This window comes from Protopterus annectens, chromosome 4.part1, assembly GCF_019279795.1.
Source record: "Protopterus annectens isolate FY-2018-M chromosome 4.part1, PAN1.0, whole genome shotgun sequence".
Lineage (NCBI taxonomy): Eukaryota > Metazoa > Chordata > Ceratodontiformes > Protopteridae > Protopterus > Protopterus annectens.
Window position 1 is genome coordinate 458,603,029 of NC_056734.1, and position 19,816 is coordinate 458,622,844.

The following is a 19,816-nucleotide window of genomic DNA, read 5'->3' on the forward strand; positions in this document are numbered from 1 at the left end:
TGAAACAGTGACTGGCATGGCTCCCCTAGGATACTGTTAAATTTTATGCCAATCGCAGTTCATGGGAAGAAGTCTGAAAGTAGAAAGAAGATGCTGGATGGGGACACTGTTATAGCCAGTAAAAATTAAGCTGAGAGAGTAAAAAAATTATTGCTCCTATTATTGTTTACCAGAACACACCTTTTAACACTTTGTATGTTTCTTGTCCAAGGACATGGCTTACCACACAACATATTATCAGCGTCAGTGGTGCAGCAGCTAGTGCACCTGCCTTTGGTGCAGAAGGCTGTAGGTTCTATTTCTGCATCAGGAAGATTGATAAATGACCCTGCAGTGCAGGATAAGGTTGTGTGTGCACTTCACTCCTGAGTATATCTTCCTTTGGATGAGATGTTAAACTGAGACCCCATCTACTTAGGTATTTGGCAGCTGAGATGGATGTAACAGATCCCACTGATCAAAAAGAGTATGGGAAGTTCCTGGTGCCCTGGCCACATTTTCCCTAGTAGTATAAATACCACCTTGGTTCTGCTCTGAAAAGAGGTCACAAATCTAGTGGGACTAACTTGATCAACAAAGGATAGATAAATAAACTTGAAAAAAAAAAACAATAACTATATCACTGTGTATTTTTACAGAAACATGAGCTCTCTTTTTCCTTTCTTGCATTTACCTATATCAGGTGAAATTACGCTAACCTTTTTTATTCCAGGTCATATTTGAGGCTGTTCGTGGATGGACAGAATATGGTGACACAGCAGTTGACAATGTTGCAGTACAAAAAGGTCCATGTGGTAAGTGACACCTTGTTCACATTACTTCTTCAGTGAGTGCATCTCCTTATGGAAATTTGCCTGTACATAGTATGAATGGCATTTCCTTGTATACCTGACACTTGTATGTAAGTATAAATTTGTGTGTGTGTGTGTGTGTGTGTACGTGTGTGTGTGTGTGTGTGTGTGTGTGTGTGTGTGTGTGTGTGTGTGTGTGTGTGTGTGTGTGTGTGTGTGTGTGTGTGTGTGTGTGTGCGTGTGTGTGTGTTTGTGTGCACCTTAAAATGTGTGTAAAGTACTTCTGTGGGTGAGAAATTGCTTATATTTGTAATCGAACAGTAATTACTAAATGGGTGGTACATAAAAGTTGTTTCCTGGGAACGGAATATCAGGAAGTTGGTTCCCCGCTCAGAGTTCCATTACGGGTCAGAACAGGGACTCTGATTACAATTCATGGAGCTGTATGTGGTTGGGCCTTATTGTAGATTTATCCTTAGAGAAGTTCATAAGAAGATTTTGTGTGGTATACCTGAAAGGAAGATCTGGCAAGGTCTGTAGGTGAGACTTTTAGAACAGCCTGTTGCTGGAGCAGCAGTAATGGATTGATCCTGAATGAGTGATTGCCTTTATAGATGTTAAACTGATTCAAGGTACTATAAATAATGTACATATTTTTTCTGGAGCCTTGTTTTGGAAAGTTTGAGTGGACTAGGTATTCATTTTGTTTTTACTTTGGTTCTAGAGATAAACCTGTGTTTTAGTACACGTCTGACTCCAATGTTCTTTAAGACTAACACTGATAGAAAATGCAAGCAAGAGCAGTTTGGCTAGTGACTGGTCAGTAAATACTCACTATTTGAATACATGTTCCCTTTGGAGTTTGTAACCAGATATGTGTTACAGCTGTTCCTGATCTGCCTACTACCTAAAAAAAAAATTTTTTTTCTGCTGTGTTTCTTTTTTACCCACAACCATGCAGGATTTATGAGAAGCCTTATTGGAGTTCATATGTTCACAGGTAATTAACAGTCGATCAGCCTGCAGACCATTTTAAATCTAGCCAAAAAAAAGCCTGTTCAAAATTTCTCTCCGTTCTTAAGGAGGACGAGACGAGATAGACTGGGAGACTAGGAAAACAAATTCACGGAAGGTGCAAAAAAAATACTATAACCAAGTAGAAAGCACCTCGGACCCAGAAAGTAAATCATGAACAGTTTTATTATAGCAACACCACACAAAATCTTCCATTAACACTAAAACAGTTCTGAAGTCATTGTGTGTTATTTCATTGAAACCCACCAGCATTTCTTCAAACCACTCTAAACCTATATAGTGTGGTATACTTGTAAATAAATCTATAACATCCAAGGTACCAAATGCTATTTTATCATTACATAAAGTATGGTCTAACCTTCTCAGAAAGTCCCAAGAATCTTGAAGTATATTAATATCATTCATTACTAATTTTTTTTCACCTTATTACACTAGGAGAGAATTTGAAGCTTCCCATACATTGTCCAGCTTTTTTTTGAGGGTGGCAAGAATGCTACTCTGCTTGACATGTAATGGAAGCTTGTTACAGAGGTGAGGGATACATTAGGATATGAGTCTATCATGCCAATATGTCTTATTTATCTGTTGATGAAGGTTTGGCTCCTTTAACTGAGCATTTCATGTACCATTAGTTCTATGAAAGAAGAGGAGATCATATGGGGTTGGATATTTCATGGCCTGAAAGACTAGATATAGATCTCCATGGAGGAGTCTGTTAGAGATTGAATACAGAGAAAGGGATGCCAGCCTCTCTTGATAACTAAGATTTTTTGAGTCCACTGACTTTTTTAGTTATGAATCTCTGAAGTCTGTCAAGTTGTGTGATATGTTTAGTTAAATACATGCCAAAATGTGTGTTATATTCAATAATAGTTCTGATAAGATAAGAGTAAAGAGGAATATAGACTTCTATAGATCAACTGGAGATGCCTTTGGAAACTAGATTTGGACAGATAAAAGGCTTTCTGAACTACTGTGAAGACATTAGGGTCAAACGATAAGGAATTTTCAACAAGAGTACCCAGATCTCTTACAGCAATGCCTGATTAGATGGGTAGATTTCCTATACGTTAAGTGAAACTGTTTTGTTTACCAAAATGAACTATGCTACATTTTTTTACATTTAATTTGAGACCATTGTCCTTGTATCAATTGTTAACATGGTCTAAGTCTTGTTGAAGCAACTGTGAGTCAGTTGAAAATCTAATAACAACACCCAATTTTCAGTTATCTGTAAACTTTGTTAACTGTAGGCCAGAAGTGCTAGCCTGATGATCAGAGAAATATATGCCAAATAAGTGAGGACCCAAAACTGAGCCCTGTGGTATAACACTGGTAACTGTTTTGCTTTCAGAAGTGGTTTCTCTAATCACATGGTTGTTGTCAGACAATGATTTAGTTATCCAGCACACAATATAAAGGATTATATACATATTTATAAGTCTATCAATAATGTTTGCATGAGGAATAGTGTCAAAGGTCTTGGCCAGGTCTAGATATGCTGTATACACTGCATAATAACTATTCACTGCTTCAGTTACTTTTTCCAAAGAAATTAATGAGGATAAAGAGGCTTCCTTTGATAAAGCTAAATTGTTGATGGTCAAGGGTTGAAATATGTTCAGTGTTCAGATTAATGACGTCTGAGATAATGCACTCCATAGGTTTACACATGTGGCTAGTGAAACTCATGTGTATATAGTTACCAGGCTCAGTGGTTTGGCCACCTTTGTGTAATGGCATTGCAATAGCTGTTTTCTAGGCTTCAGGAATGTCACCAGTAGAGATGTTTAGATTAAAGACTATAATTAGGAGTTTAGAAAGGTCATATTTGCACTGATAATCAGGAAACCTGGTATGTTGTCAGGTCCCATGGATGAAGTATTCTTAGTACTGAAAGGGCTGACAGAACTTATAGTAATTAAAAGGGGTAGCTGAAACTGTGGAACTTGTGGGACAGCTGTAATGCTGGGTAGAGTAAAATTTGCAGTAAATTTGTTAGCTAAGATATTAGCTATTTCCTTTGGGTCAGAGAGTGTAGTATTATTGCGGACTAGCTCTGAGCACTACTAATTATCAGTTCTTAACTTCCTTATATAGTTAAAGAAAATGTGCAGTTATTTTTGATTTTAGTGGCTATTTTAAGTTCATACTCAGCTTTGAGCTCCCCAATGGTTCCCTTAAGATCTTTCTTAGTTTGCTTAAGTGTGCTCTTAAGGTAGGTAGGATGAGACTTCTTATAAACATTAAGCAGATTCTTACACTTGCTTTATAATTTATTTATCTAGATATTTCACAGCAGGGGTTGTTTTTAAATTTATATTTATTGTGGATATGGACTGCCTTATCAATGTGACAATTTAAGAGACTTACAGAAGTCAGAGGCCTAGGTAACAGCTTTAGCAATAGGATCCTTTAGAGGTTTACAACAGAATTTATTTAAGTCATCATCTAACTGAAAAATGTTTGCTTTTGAAAAGTCTCTAAACTCAGAACTATTTACAGGGGAATTACCAGAAACTTTAAAGGAAGGGTCACTAAATTATGGTCTATTAACAGAAATGTATTTGTTGAAGGCAGTAATAGAACAATGTATGTAATGTTTGTTTTATTATATGGTATAGAACAATAATATATCTGATATATCATGACTGTAATTGTGAACTTGTTAATATAGTTTGATTACTTTTATATAAATGTAAGTTTGTCTATGTCACAAGTGATAATTCAATAAAAGAGTTTAAAAAAACAGAGATATGTTCATTAAGGCCAAGTATGGGGAGGTGTGAGTCAGCATTTAAACACAACTGCCAAATACGTTCTTTGTATTCAGTCTTCTCCTTTCATTGTCAACCCCTATGATTTTTCAACTTTTTCTAACACACAATAACTTTTTATAAGTTTCACATCCCTACACTAGCTTACTCAATGTATTATTTTAAATAATTTTCTTAATTTTTATAAACATATTCAATGAATGCAGTTTCTTAATCTCCATTTAGTCTTGTATATATATAGATATATTGCATACTTAATTCCAATTGATCCATACAAAAATATCTCTTTGCTTTAATTGCTCTACTGGAGACATTTAGCACTATAGATTCCACAATAAAATCAAATTTACTACAGGAATCACATTGTAATGTCCCTGTTCCACACTGACTATAGAAACAACATCTGAATGTCACTTTTCTTCAGTCTGAAAAAGTGTTCCCATAAGACATAAACTGCAATAATCCTTTTATATGAGTACCCTGTGCCACTGGAGATGCACAAGCCAGTGCATTTCTTTGTGCTGGTCCCAAGCCCAGATAAATAGCGAGGTTTACATCAGGAAGGGAATCCGGCATAAAACTTGGCCAAATCATTCATGTGGACACCAGTAAATATTTACATACCAGATTGGTCGAGGCCCGGGTTAACACGACCACCACCAGTACTGTTAGTCAACAGGGTGCTGGCGGAAATTGGGCTACTGTTGGCCGAAGAAGGAGAGGAGGGGGAAGGCATGGCCGAAGGCAGGAAGTGAGGAGAAAGGCTAGGACTTTAGTAGTGAGGGTCGGAACTTTGAATGTTGGCAGTATGACTGGTATAGGGAGAGAGCTAGCCGATATAATGGACAGAAGGAAGGTTGGTATATTGTGTGTGCAAGAGACCAGATGGAAGAGGAGTAAGGCTAGGTGTATTGGAGGTGGGTTCAAATTTTTTATCATGGTGTAGATGGGAGGAGAAATGGCGTAGGAGTTATCCTGAAGGAAAAGTATGCTAGGAGTGTTTTGGAGGTGAAGAGTGTCAGATAGAGTGATGTTTATGAAGCTGGAAATTGATGGTGTAATGATGAATGTTGTTAGTGCATATGATCCACAAGTTGCGTGTGCGATGGATGAGAAAGAAACATTTTGGAGTGAGTTGGATGAAGTGGTGATGACTGTACCCAAGGGTGAGAGAGTGGTAATTGCAGCAAATTTCAATGGGCATGTTGGTGAAGGGAACAGAGGGGATGAGGAAGTGATGGTTTGGTATGGTGTTAAACAAAGGAATGCAGAAGGTCAGATTGTAGTGGATTTTGTGAAAAGGATGGACATGGCTGTGGTGAGTATGTATTTCAACAAGAGAGAGGAGCAAGGGTGACATACAAGAGTGGAGGAAGATGCACACAGGTGGATTATATCTTATGTAGGAGGGCCAGTTTCACTACAGATCACAATGTCATCTGCAAACATCATAGTCAAAGGAGGCTCCTTTCTGATCTCATCTGTCAACCTGTCCATCACCATTGCAAATAAGAAAGGGCTCAGAGCTGATCCTTGATGTAATCCCACTTCCACCTTAAACGCATCTGTCACTCCCACTGCAGACCTCACCGCTGTCACACTACCCTCATACATATCCTGTACCACTCTTACATACTTCTCTGACACTCCTGACTTCCTCATACAATACCACAACTCCTCTCTAGGCACCCTGTCATATTCTTTCCTCTAAGTCTACAAAAACACAATACAACTCCTTCTGACCTTCTCTGTACTTCTCCATCAACACTCTCAAAGCAAACATCACATCTGTAGTGCTCTTTCCCTGCATGAAACCATACGGCTGATCACTAATCATCATGTCCCTTCCTAACCTAGATTCCACTACTCTTTCCTATAACCTCATGCTGTGACTGATCAATTTAATCCCTCTGTAGTTACTACAGCTCTGCAGATCACCCTTATTCTTAAAAATCGGTACCAAAACACTTTTTCTCCATTCCTCAGGCATCCTCTCACTTTCCAAGATTTCATTAAACAATCTGGTTAAAAACTCCACTGCCATTTCACCTAAACACCTCCATGCTTCCACAGGTATGTCAACTGGGCCAACAGCCTTTCCATTCTTCATCCTCATCATAGCTATCCTTACTTTCTCCTTGCTAATCCTTTGTACTTCATGATTCACTATCCGCACACCATCCAATCTTTTCTCCCTCTCATCCTCTTCATTCATCAACCCCTCAAAGTACTCTTTCCATCTCCTCAACACACTCTCCTTGCTTGTGAGTATGTTTCCCTCATTATCTTTTATCACCTTTACCTGCTGCACATCTTTCCTAGCTCAGTCCCTCTGTCTAGCCAATTGGTACAGGTTCTTTTCTCCCTCCTTAGTGTCCAACCTTTCCTATAACTCTTCATATGCCTTATCCTTAGCCTTCACCACCTCTCTCTTTGCCATGCACCTCATCTCCTTATACTCCTGTCGACTTTCTTCATCTCTCTGACAATCCCATTTCTTCTTTGCCAACCTCTTTGCCTGTATACTCTCCTGTACTTCCTCATTCCACCACCATGTCTCCTTGTTGTCCTTCCTCTGTCCAGATTTCATTCCAAGCACCTTTCTAGCCACCTCCCTTAGCAGCTCTGCTGTAGTTACCCAGCTATTTGGTAATTCTTCACTGCCACCCAGTGCCTGTCTTAACTCATCCCTGAACTCCACCTCACAATTACCCTTTTTCAGTTTCCACCAATTGATCCTTGGTGCTGCCCATCACACTCCTCCTCCTCTTCTTGATCACCAACGTCATTCTACAAACCACCATCCTATGCTGCCTAACTACACTTTCCCCAGTCACCACTTTACAGTTTCCAATCTCCTTCAAACTGTCCCTCCTACATAAGATATAATCCACCTGTGTGCATCCTCCTCCACTCTTGTATGTCACCCTATGCTCCTCCCTCTTGTTAAAATATGTATTCACCACAGCCATGTCCATCCTTTTCACAAAATCATCATTACATAATCAATTTCCAGCTTCATAAACATCACTCTGTCTGACACTCTTCACCTCCTATGCCATTTCTCCTCCCATCCACACCATGATAAAACAATTTGAACCCACCTCCGATACACCTAGCCTTGCTCCACTTCCAGCTGGTCTCTTGCAAACACAATATATCAACCTTCCTTCTGTCCATCATATCAGCTAGCTCTCTTCCTATTCTAGTCATACTGCTAACATTCAAAGTTCCGACCCTCACCACCACAGTCCTAGCCTTTCTCCCCTCTTCCTGCCTTTGGCCATGCCTTCTGCCTCTTCTCCTCCTTTGGCCAACAGTAGCCCAATTTCTGCCAGCACTCTGTTGGTTAACAGCACTGGTGGCGGTCGTTGTTAAACTGGGCCTCGACTGATCTGGTATGGAAATATTTACTGGTGTCCACATGAAATTATTTGGCAAAGTTTTTACGCCAGATGCCCTTCCTGACGCAATCCTCCCCAGTTATCTGGGCTTGGGACCGGCACAAAGAAATGCACTGGCTTGTGTATGAGTAAAGCCAATCTATAACCAAATTCCCTAGGTTATTTTGAGCACAAAACGAAAAACTGGCCAAGCTTAAAATGGCCCACAAGAGCAACTAATCTAGTACTTACCTATGAATCTATTAACTTATAAAACTATCTTTACTATAAGTTAAAACCATGACTTGTTTATGCTCCAACCATTGGTATTGCTGTTTAAATGCAAAATTTTCCTTTCCTCAGCAAAAGGAATATAACCCTTGACTACATTTATTTAAAAATTCATTGTACACTTATTTTAACATTGACCCTTGTATTGTCTTACATGACAAAAATAATCAGAAACTAACAATATAATGGTGCCTCCAGTGAGGAAAGACCTTATTCTGAACAGCATGTAGTTTCATCTTTGGCCTTTTTTGGGGAAACAGACAGTGGCTTCGTCTTGGGGGGAGAGGGATTATGGGCGAAGTAATATTTGGCAGTGTTCAGAGCATTTTTCCTGAGGAGAGGAGGACCTTCTGGCATGGAAAAGCAGATGGATATCAATAATGTCTAAAACAGAGTAAAGAAACATTCTGCTAAAAAAAGCATCACTCTATCTGTTTGGACTATAGTAAATAAATTAAGAAAATTATAGTCAAATGAAATTATTTTTCAATAACGTAAATAATTATTTCTTATATCAGTGGAAATAAGTACACACATCATAAAGTTGCATGTTTTAAGAGCTGAAACCTTTCAGTTAAATTCTGCTAATGAATTTAATACCTATAGGGCAAGTCTTCAAACAGCTCACAAATCTATAACTCATCTGAAGTTTTAGTGTACCTAGCCATATTCATCTTCTACCCCTCTTAAAACATCATTATCAGGCTTGTAGCCATGTGGTGACATATAGGCAGTCTGACTGTGTATCTATCAGAACTGAAACCCAAACACTGATTTCTTAATGATTAAGAAAAAGGTATTTACACAACCTACTTAGGTGAAAAATGTTATCCCATCAAAAAGTTGATAGTCCTCAAGGATATAATATCAATTTGCAATATGAATAAAACTGATTTTGGAGACATTTCATGCGTGCATAGTTAGATATGAAAGACTTACTGTGTAGGTCTTACCTATTTCTCTCCAAATGAAAAAAATCACCAAGCATAGGTAAATAGTGCTGGACTGACTAATTATACTTAAGTTATAGCTTTATATTTGCTGACCCATTTTTCAGGGGAGGAAAGGTAAACAAAAAGACAAAAATGTGCCTGGAAGTAAGGTTTGCAGGTTATCTGCTTATCATGGCCCATATCCATGTTGCCAGAGAATCAGACTACAAGTATTCTTTTCATACAGGCATTTTATAAATGATTAAATGATACGAAATAGTAATATATGACTGATGGTATTACAGTGTGCATAAAACATGAGAGATTGTTTAACAGTTGTTTGCTGCTACTGTTTGTCAAGCAACATACTCTGCACACACCTGTGTAACACAAATGAAATGACTTGGTAAATACAATGCATTTATAATAAAATATATATACTTTCTGTTACAGTTTCATCATTTCCAACACATGCACCTTCAGTATCATCTACCACTCTGGTTCCTGTACCTCCAATAACAGGTAAAAGCACAAGAGAGACACTTTTTACTGTTACTGATGTGTCTGGTGAAACTATGACCTTATATGTGTTTCTATTATTTGTATTAATGACACTAGTTCAGAATAATTAAGATACATTATGAAATAATGCTGACTTTTCAAACGAAAACAATTTAGTCATTTATGCACCCTTTTCAAAACGGAAAGGAACACAGGCAATGTAACTGAAGTGGATGTAGTTAAGATTCAAGTGGGTTTGCCATGATACCACAAAAAAGAAAAAAAAAAAATATATATATATATATATATATATATATATATTTGCAAAACTTGAATAACATAGAAAAGATTGCTTGTTAAATAACTTGATGAAAACATTGCCCAAAATACCAAATATGTAAATGAGTCTGCATTTCACAAATATCATCCACTGCTGAGGGTAGAAATGTGTTCCTTGATTAACTTTATTATTTTTTCAAATTCCAAGGATTCAGTACTAATGATACAGTGTGAACTGTTGAAGTCAGTTTCTCAGAATTGTGGTTTAATGATTCATCATGCTTCAACTTTTTTTTAGGTGGAGCAGAGATTTTTTTCCCTGGAAAAAAAAATCGCTATTCCGTGTGTTTGATATTTATTGCTTTCGGTTTTTAGTGTTTGATAAAAGAGCGTTCGCTCTTTTTATCATTCAATGTCGTGATATAGACCCCCGAAAACAATGGTCAGGATTCACTGATATTTAGCATGTTGTGCAGCACATTTTACTAGGGTAGTGGCAACGTCCAAGATGTGGGTGATTCAGAGACACAGACAGTACAAAAGTCAAAATAAATGAATGCAGCTGTGCATGCTAATGAATGTATAATTAGATGGAAATGAGGAACTCCAGTCAAATAAACCATGTGTTTTATGAAAATGGCAAAACTCAAAGTGGTGGATACATTTAGAAACTTTTACAAGTGGAATACTGTGCTGGGGTCCATACCTATTTTTTACACTAAGAATCATGATGTACATAAAGGGAGGGATGCTTGGAATTACAACAGCTGTAGCACAGCAGCAGGTGATAATGGCTACCCATAACAGCCATTTCCTGCAATGCTGCATGCCACAGCAATATGGTATTGTGGAGGAGCTTCAAACAGTGTCTAACATTAGCTTCGAGGCCAGAACATTGTGGACATATACTATATCCATGTGGACAGGAAGACTGTATGGGACCTTGAAAAAATATGTTGCTCAAAAGTAAATTAGAGAGGGGATGCATAGTGTGTCCATTTCTGTAAGGTATGTGTACAGCTTTAACCATTCTAGCTACATGGAACTTTTAGCAACCCACTGGGAATACATTGGAATATCACTGACATCATCCTTGTGAATACTGAACTAGTTCCTTAACATTATACTGTAGTATGTGGAGGAGTATATCTGGCTCCCCATGACTTCAGAGGAGAGAACCACCTCTATGGTGACATTTTATGGCATAACCTGCTTCCTGAGATCCTGGGAAACTTTGCACATACATTACCATCACCATCATATTCCCACCTTGTTCTTAGGCACTTTGTTACATCGACAGGAAGTGTTCCTACTTGCTTAACTGCCAAGTGATATGTAATGGTAAGGACATTATTTTAATGTATCCATGCACCATGTAAAAGGTTTCTTGAATTTCACATCTAACACATATCTAACCTATATCAAAGCTTATTACAAGGGGATTTCCAAAGGGGCCATCTAATTCATAGGTACATGTACACAGGATAAAAAAATAGGTCTGTTCATGCAAATACCTTGAAGACAGAGAGCATTGCACATAGCTTGTTAATTGCATTTTGCAGATAATGACAGATATGTCCTAGAAAGGTATTTGATGACCTTCATCTGTCTCCCCTAGACTATGCCCTGAAATGGCCTATAATGCACACATTAAGACACATGCTACAGTGGAGTAGGTGTTTAGCCTACTCAACAGATGCTTTTCTTGGTTAGCTTCATCATGAGGTAGAATTGCAGTACCTTCCTTAAATCTGCAGTAACATTTTTGTTTTCTGTACAATGCTGCACAACATGGCACTGTGCAGACCGTTGGAATGACAGGTTAACATCTTGGCAGGATCTTCCATATTGGCTGTACCAGAAACAGAATATCAGGATGGTGAGTCAGGTGAGGAACATACAACAGCAATGCAAAGATAAGGTAGAGGTAGGAGCAATACATTGCAGCACTGGCAAAAAAGGTGACATCTGGTACACAACTGTGGACCATGACACAGAAAACACAGATCAAAATGATGCATGCATTATCAACTCTAGGCTATGCAGAGCAGTATGAAGACTGACCATGCTGTGTATCACACTTCACCATAGCAACACAGGGTAGGGCCTGAGCATGGCACAGTCAATACCACTTACACAGATTTTGAAGAAAATACATTGACAGGTGACTGCAACGCTATGGGTAGGGTTGGGAGAATACAGATCAGGGTGATTGCAATGCTATAACATGGGTATGATAACGCAAGGCAAACAAGGTAATTAAATATTATGGGAAGTTGTGGGGTGACAGGCATCACATCTTCAAACAGTGAGGGGGTCAAGCTGCCACACTGTAAGCTCTGGTGTTACCCACTATGTAGAGTCAGGGCTTGATGTGGTGCATGGCAGGGAAGGGATAGAACTACTGGCACTGTGCTGTTCCTGATATGTGTCATTGCCCATGACATCATCATGGCAGGGAAGGGATAGAACTACTGGCAGTGTGCTGTTCCTGATGAGTGTCATTGCCCATGACATCATCATGGCAGGGAAGGGATAGAACTACTGGCACTGTGCTGTTCCTGATGAGTGTCATTGCCCATGATATCATCATGGCAGGGAAGGGATAGAACTACTGGCAGTGTGCTGTTCCTGATGAGTGTCATTGCCCATGACATCATCATCAACCACAGGCAGGGATGGCAAGCAGTGGGAAGAGAGATGACATGGAAGGGGTAGACCTACAGGACCATATGGATTGGCCATGCATCTTTACAAAGAATCAACCTTCTGACATGGGCCAGACTGTGTCTAACCCCCTTGTATCCTGACCCTTCAACAGATATGGAAGGCATGGCTTATGCAGGCAGGCTGAATGAAGATTGGGGTATGTCACTAAGACACTGATTGAAGCAAGATTTGCCACTACTGATCTCAGCACCATTGTTTCTTCCATGTCTCTATCCTTTGTGTAATTGTGCAGTTGCTGTGTACAGATTCAAGGATCTATGGAATGCATCATCTCACCAATGCTTCAAGTATCAGACACTGATGCCTAGTTCAATGACCTGCACTTATGTTGGATAATGCCATATGCTTAAGTGCTGCAGTAATATCAGAAATTCTCTTGGAGTCATGGTGACATCCACTCCCCCTAAGTTTATTCTCTCTGGTGGTTATGATTACCAAAGTGGGGGTGCACATTTCTGATGCTCTGTGCACTGGGGATATAGATTGCAAGGAACTCAAAGGTAGAAGTTGCTGAACATGTCCTGGTGAGGCTTTTTAATCAGCCTATACCTCTACAGTGGCCTCTGTTATGGTGAATGGGGGGGGGGGTTAACCCTCCCTCTGAAGTGTTACACACAGCCACCACTGTGTCACTCTACCATGCTACTTGTTAGGAACTTCCAGATTCATCTGCTAAAGGATTATGAAGGCCCCCCTGCATAAGAGCATGGCATGAATTTGCTAGGATGGTGATGTCACTGACCTCACCCATTTTTTTGAGCAGTGACAGTCTTGTTAAAGTGACCAGATGCAGTGCTTCCCCGACCTGCTTTGAGAGTGGTACTCAGGAATTAGGGACAGGAATTCAGAGATGTAGCATTTTGCTAGTACCATCATGTTTTGTTATCTTACCTGTTTTGTGTGTATATTCAGGTCTACATACTTTGTTTTTCAGAGGCAGAGGAGTGTAAATTGAACATGACTGAGTGTCACAGAAAGTGAGAGTGACTGTCCCAATTGTGTTGTGTGTATGAAGCCAGTGCAGGTTCATTGCCCATCCGCAATTGTGTTGCTACCATGTGTATGCAATCTATGTAATTTTTTTCCCTATTGAGTTGTCTTGTTGCATGTCCAGTCATGGCAGAGGAGGATGTGAAGCCAAAATCACCTCAGTGTGCACTTCCTGAAGCCTCTGGCATTGGTTTGCTGTTGTTGCCACAAGTGCTGCCTGTCAGCAGGGTGTGGCTGCTTCTCTGGAAGGAGGTGAAGCCTCTCATCATCAAGAGTAGTTTCAAACGGGGGATCTGCCTTTGCCTCCCACTGACAGTTGTGAAGGCTGGTGGCAGTTGAATCGTAGTAGCAATTGCATGCCTGTCACAACATCATGGAATGCTTTCTGGTGTGGCTCATGGAATCACTTGACTGTCAGGTCCTGTCTGTTTGGTTACTGTTGGAACAATCAGTCCATGACATCAGCCATCGCGCTTATGAATGATGGGTTTGTTGACCTCCTGGTTTACCTGACACTCCACCCATGCCAGGAACTTATCTTATCCCGATCCTGGAGTTTTCCCTCTGTTATGTACCATACTCCTTTACTTGTTCATTTTCTGAACCTTCCTACTACCATTTGTCCACCCTTAATATGTATGTACCCATCTACTGCCCTCCCCATATTTTGTCTGTCTGCTGTCTCTGTCTGACTCAGTCTATGTTATATGCTTAGCTGGCTGCCAATGGAACCTGCTCTTTTCCATCTATCCATTGACAATCTTCTCTGTCTTCTTCACCTTCTCCTTCTTTTCTACATATGAAAATTAAGGCTCCTTCAGTTAAAAAAAAAACCTTCCCCGCACCCCAACTTTCATACCTTATAATTAAACTTCAGCATCTCCTTGTGCTTGCAGTTCTCTCTTTACTACCTTGCCATCTACCCCATTTCCTTCTCAGGTTTTGTGATGAACAGAGTGGCACTTTGGTGTACAGACCCACAATGCTCTTGCTGATGGCTGCTACACTGGCCAACATCTGCTAGGGGAGCATGGGATGTAGGTATGTAGCAGTAAATTGCATATGTGAGAGTACATACTGACTCAATCATGCTAGTCTGCCTTCCTTTTGATGTATAGTACATTAGTCACACCCCCCCCCACTGTAATGATACTCTACCTGTCTGACAGTTTAGCCCTACTTTTCCCATTAGCGTTGTGCTCCTCTTATGCAGTTGTTTCACCCCAGCGCCATCACTGGTCACTGCCTAATACCTGCCTAATTACCTACTCAGCTCATCATGCAGTGACCTCCTCACAAACAGAATTGCACACTGCCTCTACATCCTAGCAAATAAGTATGAACTGCAGACAGAGCATAAGAAAAGGAAATATACATTTGTTTTTGACAATTTACTTTTCCCCTTAGAAACACTTTAATAATTAAGCATTTGAATTGTAAAAGAAGTCATAATGTGCTTCAAATTTTTCACAGATGAAATGCAGCAATGTGAGATGTACAAGGACGCAAGACAGAAGTATCTGCTGATAATAGATACAGACAGCCGATATAGGTCATTTTCCTATGTATCCTCAAATCGAATGTTACCATACTCCACTACTTGACATGGGTACTTGCAAAAAAAAAAAAAAATCAGAAGCGTATTAAAAATATATGGTTTTATGCTTAAAATATATTACTTCTGGCCATCGCAACTATTGTATCTTTAAAGAATTGTAAAAACTGGAGAAAGGGGTCTAAGAGTTAAAGACCTATGTCAGCTTTCATAAATCTTTTATTTTTAACAACCTTTTTGAAAAGAATTGTGCTGTTCTGTTTCAGAGCACATAACAACGTCCCATAGTAGTGGATGATATCTAAATATTTTTAACAGTAAATTCCCTGGTGTAACATGGCTCGAGATGTATTATTTTAAGCTTATGCTAAAACCTGATAGTGAAAGTCCATGCAATCATTTAAATACTTTTTATACAAGTAAGCTGTACTTTTACGATACTGAGAATTAGCTTGAAATTTTTATTTTGACTGCATTCAAACTAACAGATTGCACAGACCCTACAAAAGTACTGCAAACACAGCACAGTAAACCTTTTCATGTAGCAATAAGTAGAGTTTAAAATTAACATTTGTCAAACATTAAGGTGTTCAGTTCACCATAAAAAAACTCTTATTTAGATACTTTATGCATCTAACTTTGATTTATTTTAATTTAAATTTGCCTTTAAAAGTTCTAAGCATGCTAATACTGATATGTCTATGTTTTCAGAATCTACCTGCAGTGTGCACAGTGACCCCCATTATCGTACCTTTGACGGACAGCCCCATACCTTCATGGGAACCTGCACCTACACATTATCCAAGCTCTGTGATGTCAACAGCACTCTGCCTTACTTTAATGTCGAAGCTGCTAATGAAAACAGAGGGGGTAATACCCATGTATCGTATGTCAAGTCTGTCACTGTCGATGTCTACAGCTACAGAATTATACTGGAGAAAAATAAGGTGGTAAAGGTAAGTGAGAAAACTGTTTATATTTATATGGGTCTACCTCAGAATATTGAAACCCAAGATCATTGAAGACCACATCATTGAGACAAAATACATAAAAACCCATTTCATTAACAGACCAGATTAATGAACATCTTCCCATGCTAAGTAGCCTTTTGGCCATGAAGGTGAACTTTCTCCTTTTTCCAACCTTAGTGTGATCTCAGAGTTGGAATATTTAGTTAGGGAGGATGTGGGGAGCGGAGACCACACATTGTGGGGTGTGTGGGGTGTAGCTCCCCACCTAGGTGGGTTTAAAATGATGTGCTTTCAGTTTTGTGTGTTGTTGACTGAGTGCTTACTTCATAGGATCATGGGATCATAGGATCATAGGAGGTTACTAGCCTAATGGCCCTGGGGCCCTTACAAGCCTAGCTAAGTGTTTATCCCCAAAAACAAAACCTCAGTCAGCACCTGTCACCTCTGTCATTGAGGGCCACAAGGGGATCACCTGGGACAGATTTGTGTTTCCCATCCACTCATCAAGGTTGTGCTAGAAGAGGGTCAGTGACGCACTCTGTTTGATGTGTAAGGGAAGTCGAATCCAGAGACTGGGCAGCCTCTGGGAGACAAACCTGTCTCTCCAGCAGGCTTTGTTAATGTTGCATATTAGATTTAGGCCTTTCGAGTGGGTAATGTGTGAGGAGTTAGGCTTACAGATATGGAGTATCTCTAGTAGGGGAGGGTATGAGATTGCCTTGTTGGCAAGACACTGATCACCTCTAAAAAATCTGTATGATACCGAGTTGAGTGATAGTGATTTGAGCCTATTCACATAGGACAGGTGTTGGAGGCCATGGATTCTCTTTGTGAGGTATTTCTGTGGCCTTTCCAGCTGGTGCAGATTTTTGGAGAGGTACATACCAAATGGGACATTGTACTCAATTATAGACCTAATGAGGGAGGAGTACAGAAAGGTAATAACCTCCTTTTTTCTGGATGCAATCCCTTTACTTATGATATGAACCAAGTAAAAGGCTTTTTTGACCACTCCTGCTATATGATGGTCAAATGTGAGATTGTTATCAACCTGAGTGCCAAGGTCTCTCACCACAGGTTGTGTGCTTAGGGAGTTACCGTTGATGTGGTAAGCAGTAGGGGCCATATTTTTGCAGAATGGTATGATAATACATTTTTTTGCATTTAACTTAAGGCCATGACTTTGGCACCAGTCATTTATTGCTCTGAGAGCCTCTTGTAATACGTTAACATCATTTGAGAAGTCAGTGACAACACTCAACTTACAGTCGTCCGCAAACTTGGTCAGCCACAGGCCTTTTGTCTTTGCTTGGACCTCTGAGAAGTAGATGCCAAACAGTAGGGGTCCCAGGACAGATCCCTGGGGAACATCATTAGTGACAGGTCTGCTGTCAGAGATGGAGGCACATATTTTGACCTTTTGGATCCTATTGGTGAGCCAGATGGCCACCCACCTGATGAGATAGGGATTTATGCCAAGTTTTGTTAGCTTTTCAATGATGCCCGAGTAGGGGATTGTGTCAAAGGCTTTTGTCAAGTCAAGATAAGCTGTATGTACTGACTTTCCCTCATCTAGGGCCTTGGTGACAGTCTCAGAAAAGTCAACCAGGTTCAACAAGCAAGCTCTGCCCTTGACAACTCTGAACTGGGTGGGGTCAAGTGCTTGGAGATTGCCTATGTCCTTATTTATGAGGTGCATAATAATATGCTCCATGGCCTTACAGATCAGATTTATCAAGATAATGGTGCCATAGTTTCTAACGTCAGAAGTCGCACCATCTTTGTGCGAGGGGATGACAATGGCAGTTCTCCACTCTACTGGAATGAAGCCTGTACTTAGGCTGGAGTTGAATAGGGTGCTCAGTGGTGAAGCTAGTTCTTGTTGGAGATGGTACAGACTACAGCTTGGGATACTATCAGGTCCCATGGAAGCTGTGCTCTTTGCCTTGGATAGAGCCTTTAACACTTGATCTATGGAGATGTGAGGTGTGGGATAAGTACTGGGGATGTCAAATGGACCATTGGGGGGTGGACAGAGACATGACGTTTGCAATGAACCTATCTTCTAGCAGGTTGGCAAAGTCAACAGGATCAGTGTAAATGGTGCCATTAAGTACTAATTCGGAACAAACCTGGGCTTTGGCATGGAGGTTCCTGATGTAACCGAAGAAGACTTTGTGGTTTCCCTTTGTTTTGGAGGCTAGTTTCAATTCATAATTGGCCTTGGAGGTTTTCACTGGTGATCTAAGTTGCTTGTTGAGGCTAAGGAGGGAGTTTCCAATTGGGAACTTGTGCCCTTTTACCCTTGGACAACAGTTTCTTCCTTTTGTTTTAAAGCCTGTTGATAGAAGATGTCCAGAAGATAGATTTGTGTTTCCTTGAGGAGCAGGTTTTAGTTCAGTTGGGTATGGCTGAGTCTATGCAGTTGTACAGGTGCTTATGTACTGCATTGGCATACTGTTCACCATAGCTGTCTGCATCCTCTGAGGGGGGTGGTAGTGTGAAGCTACTGATACCCTCCCTTAGGAGGTTGTAGTCAGCTTTTGAGAAGTTTTTTTAGCCTGGTTAGGGATTGGGGGGGGGGGGGGTTGGGCTTGATAGAAACTTTGAATGAGACAGACCTATGGTCTGATCTCACCAGGAAAGAACTTACTATGGGAGTGGTGCAGAGGTTGCCCATGTTGGTGAGAACTAAGTCCAGAATATAATCTCCCCTTGTGGGGGATGAGATGTGCTGGTCTAGTGCAGTAGAACTGATGAAGTTAAAGAATCATTGGGTGAGTGGATTAGTGCAAGAATAGTTCACCCGTACTTATGGTCGGGTAGTTGAAGTCACCATGGATCAGGGTGTTAGGGGGTACCTTGATGGAATCAAGTAGGTCCGGGTAGGCGGAGTGGGTGTCTTGAGTCATGGAGAAAATAACAAGTGGGATGAGCAGATAGATCAGCTGGCTGGCAAGAAAGGGTAGAAGATGCACTCAGGACAATTGGATATGTGTGTGTGTCTGTGTGTGTGTGTGTGTGTGTGTGTGTGTGTGTGTGTGTGTGTGTGTGTGTGTGTGTGTGTGTGTGTGTGTGTATACATATATATGCATATATATATATATATATATATATATATATATATATATATATATATGTGTGTGTGTGTATGTATGTATACATCAAACATGAATAAAGAAAGATTCCACAAGTGCTTTTTTTTTTTTTTTGCTATCTGGGCACAAATAAGAATTAGAAGTAATAGGTGGAGTCTAGAATGTCTCCACAGAACAGGAAAAAGACGGGCTGTACAGAAGGAGAGAATATAAGAAAAAGATGAAACAAGAACTGGACGCAGTAATGAAAGATGGAGGGTGGCTGAAGATATAGAGAAAAAGGTATCCAACCAAGAGAGGGAGCTACACCTTTACATGAAACATTCAGGTACAGGTGAGCAGGTTACACAGATTCTTAGGGAAGAACAATCTAAAGGAAATGATGGAAGTAAATCCAAATACAGGAGAGAAACATATTAGATCTTGCTGCAGTGAGACTTGTGCAGGAACAGAAAACAATGTAAAGGGGGTGGATGTAGGCTA

At 40.0% G+C, this 19,816-nt stretch overlaps 1 protein-coding gene across 1 annotated transcript in view; it reads left to right on the forward strand.

The window, feature by feature from the left end:
• The window catches only part of LOC122801223 (IgGFc-binding protein-like), a 691,109-nt gene that overhangs the window by 46,157 nt on the left and 625,136 nt on the right, over window positions 1-19,816 (forward strand). The window contains exons 5-6 of the mRNA XM_044070776.1: window positions 713-794; window positions 15,976-16,220. Of these exons, the coding sequence (XP_043926711.1) occupies window positions 713-794; window positions 15,976-16,220 (327 nt within the window). The remainder of the gene's footprint in view (window positions 1-712; window positions 795-15,975; window positions 16,221-19,816) is intronic.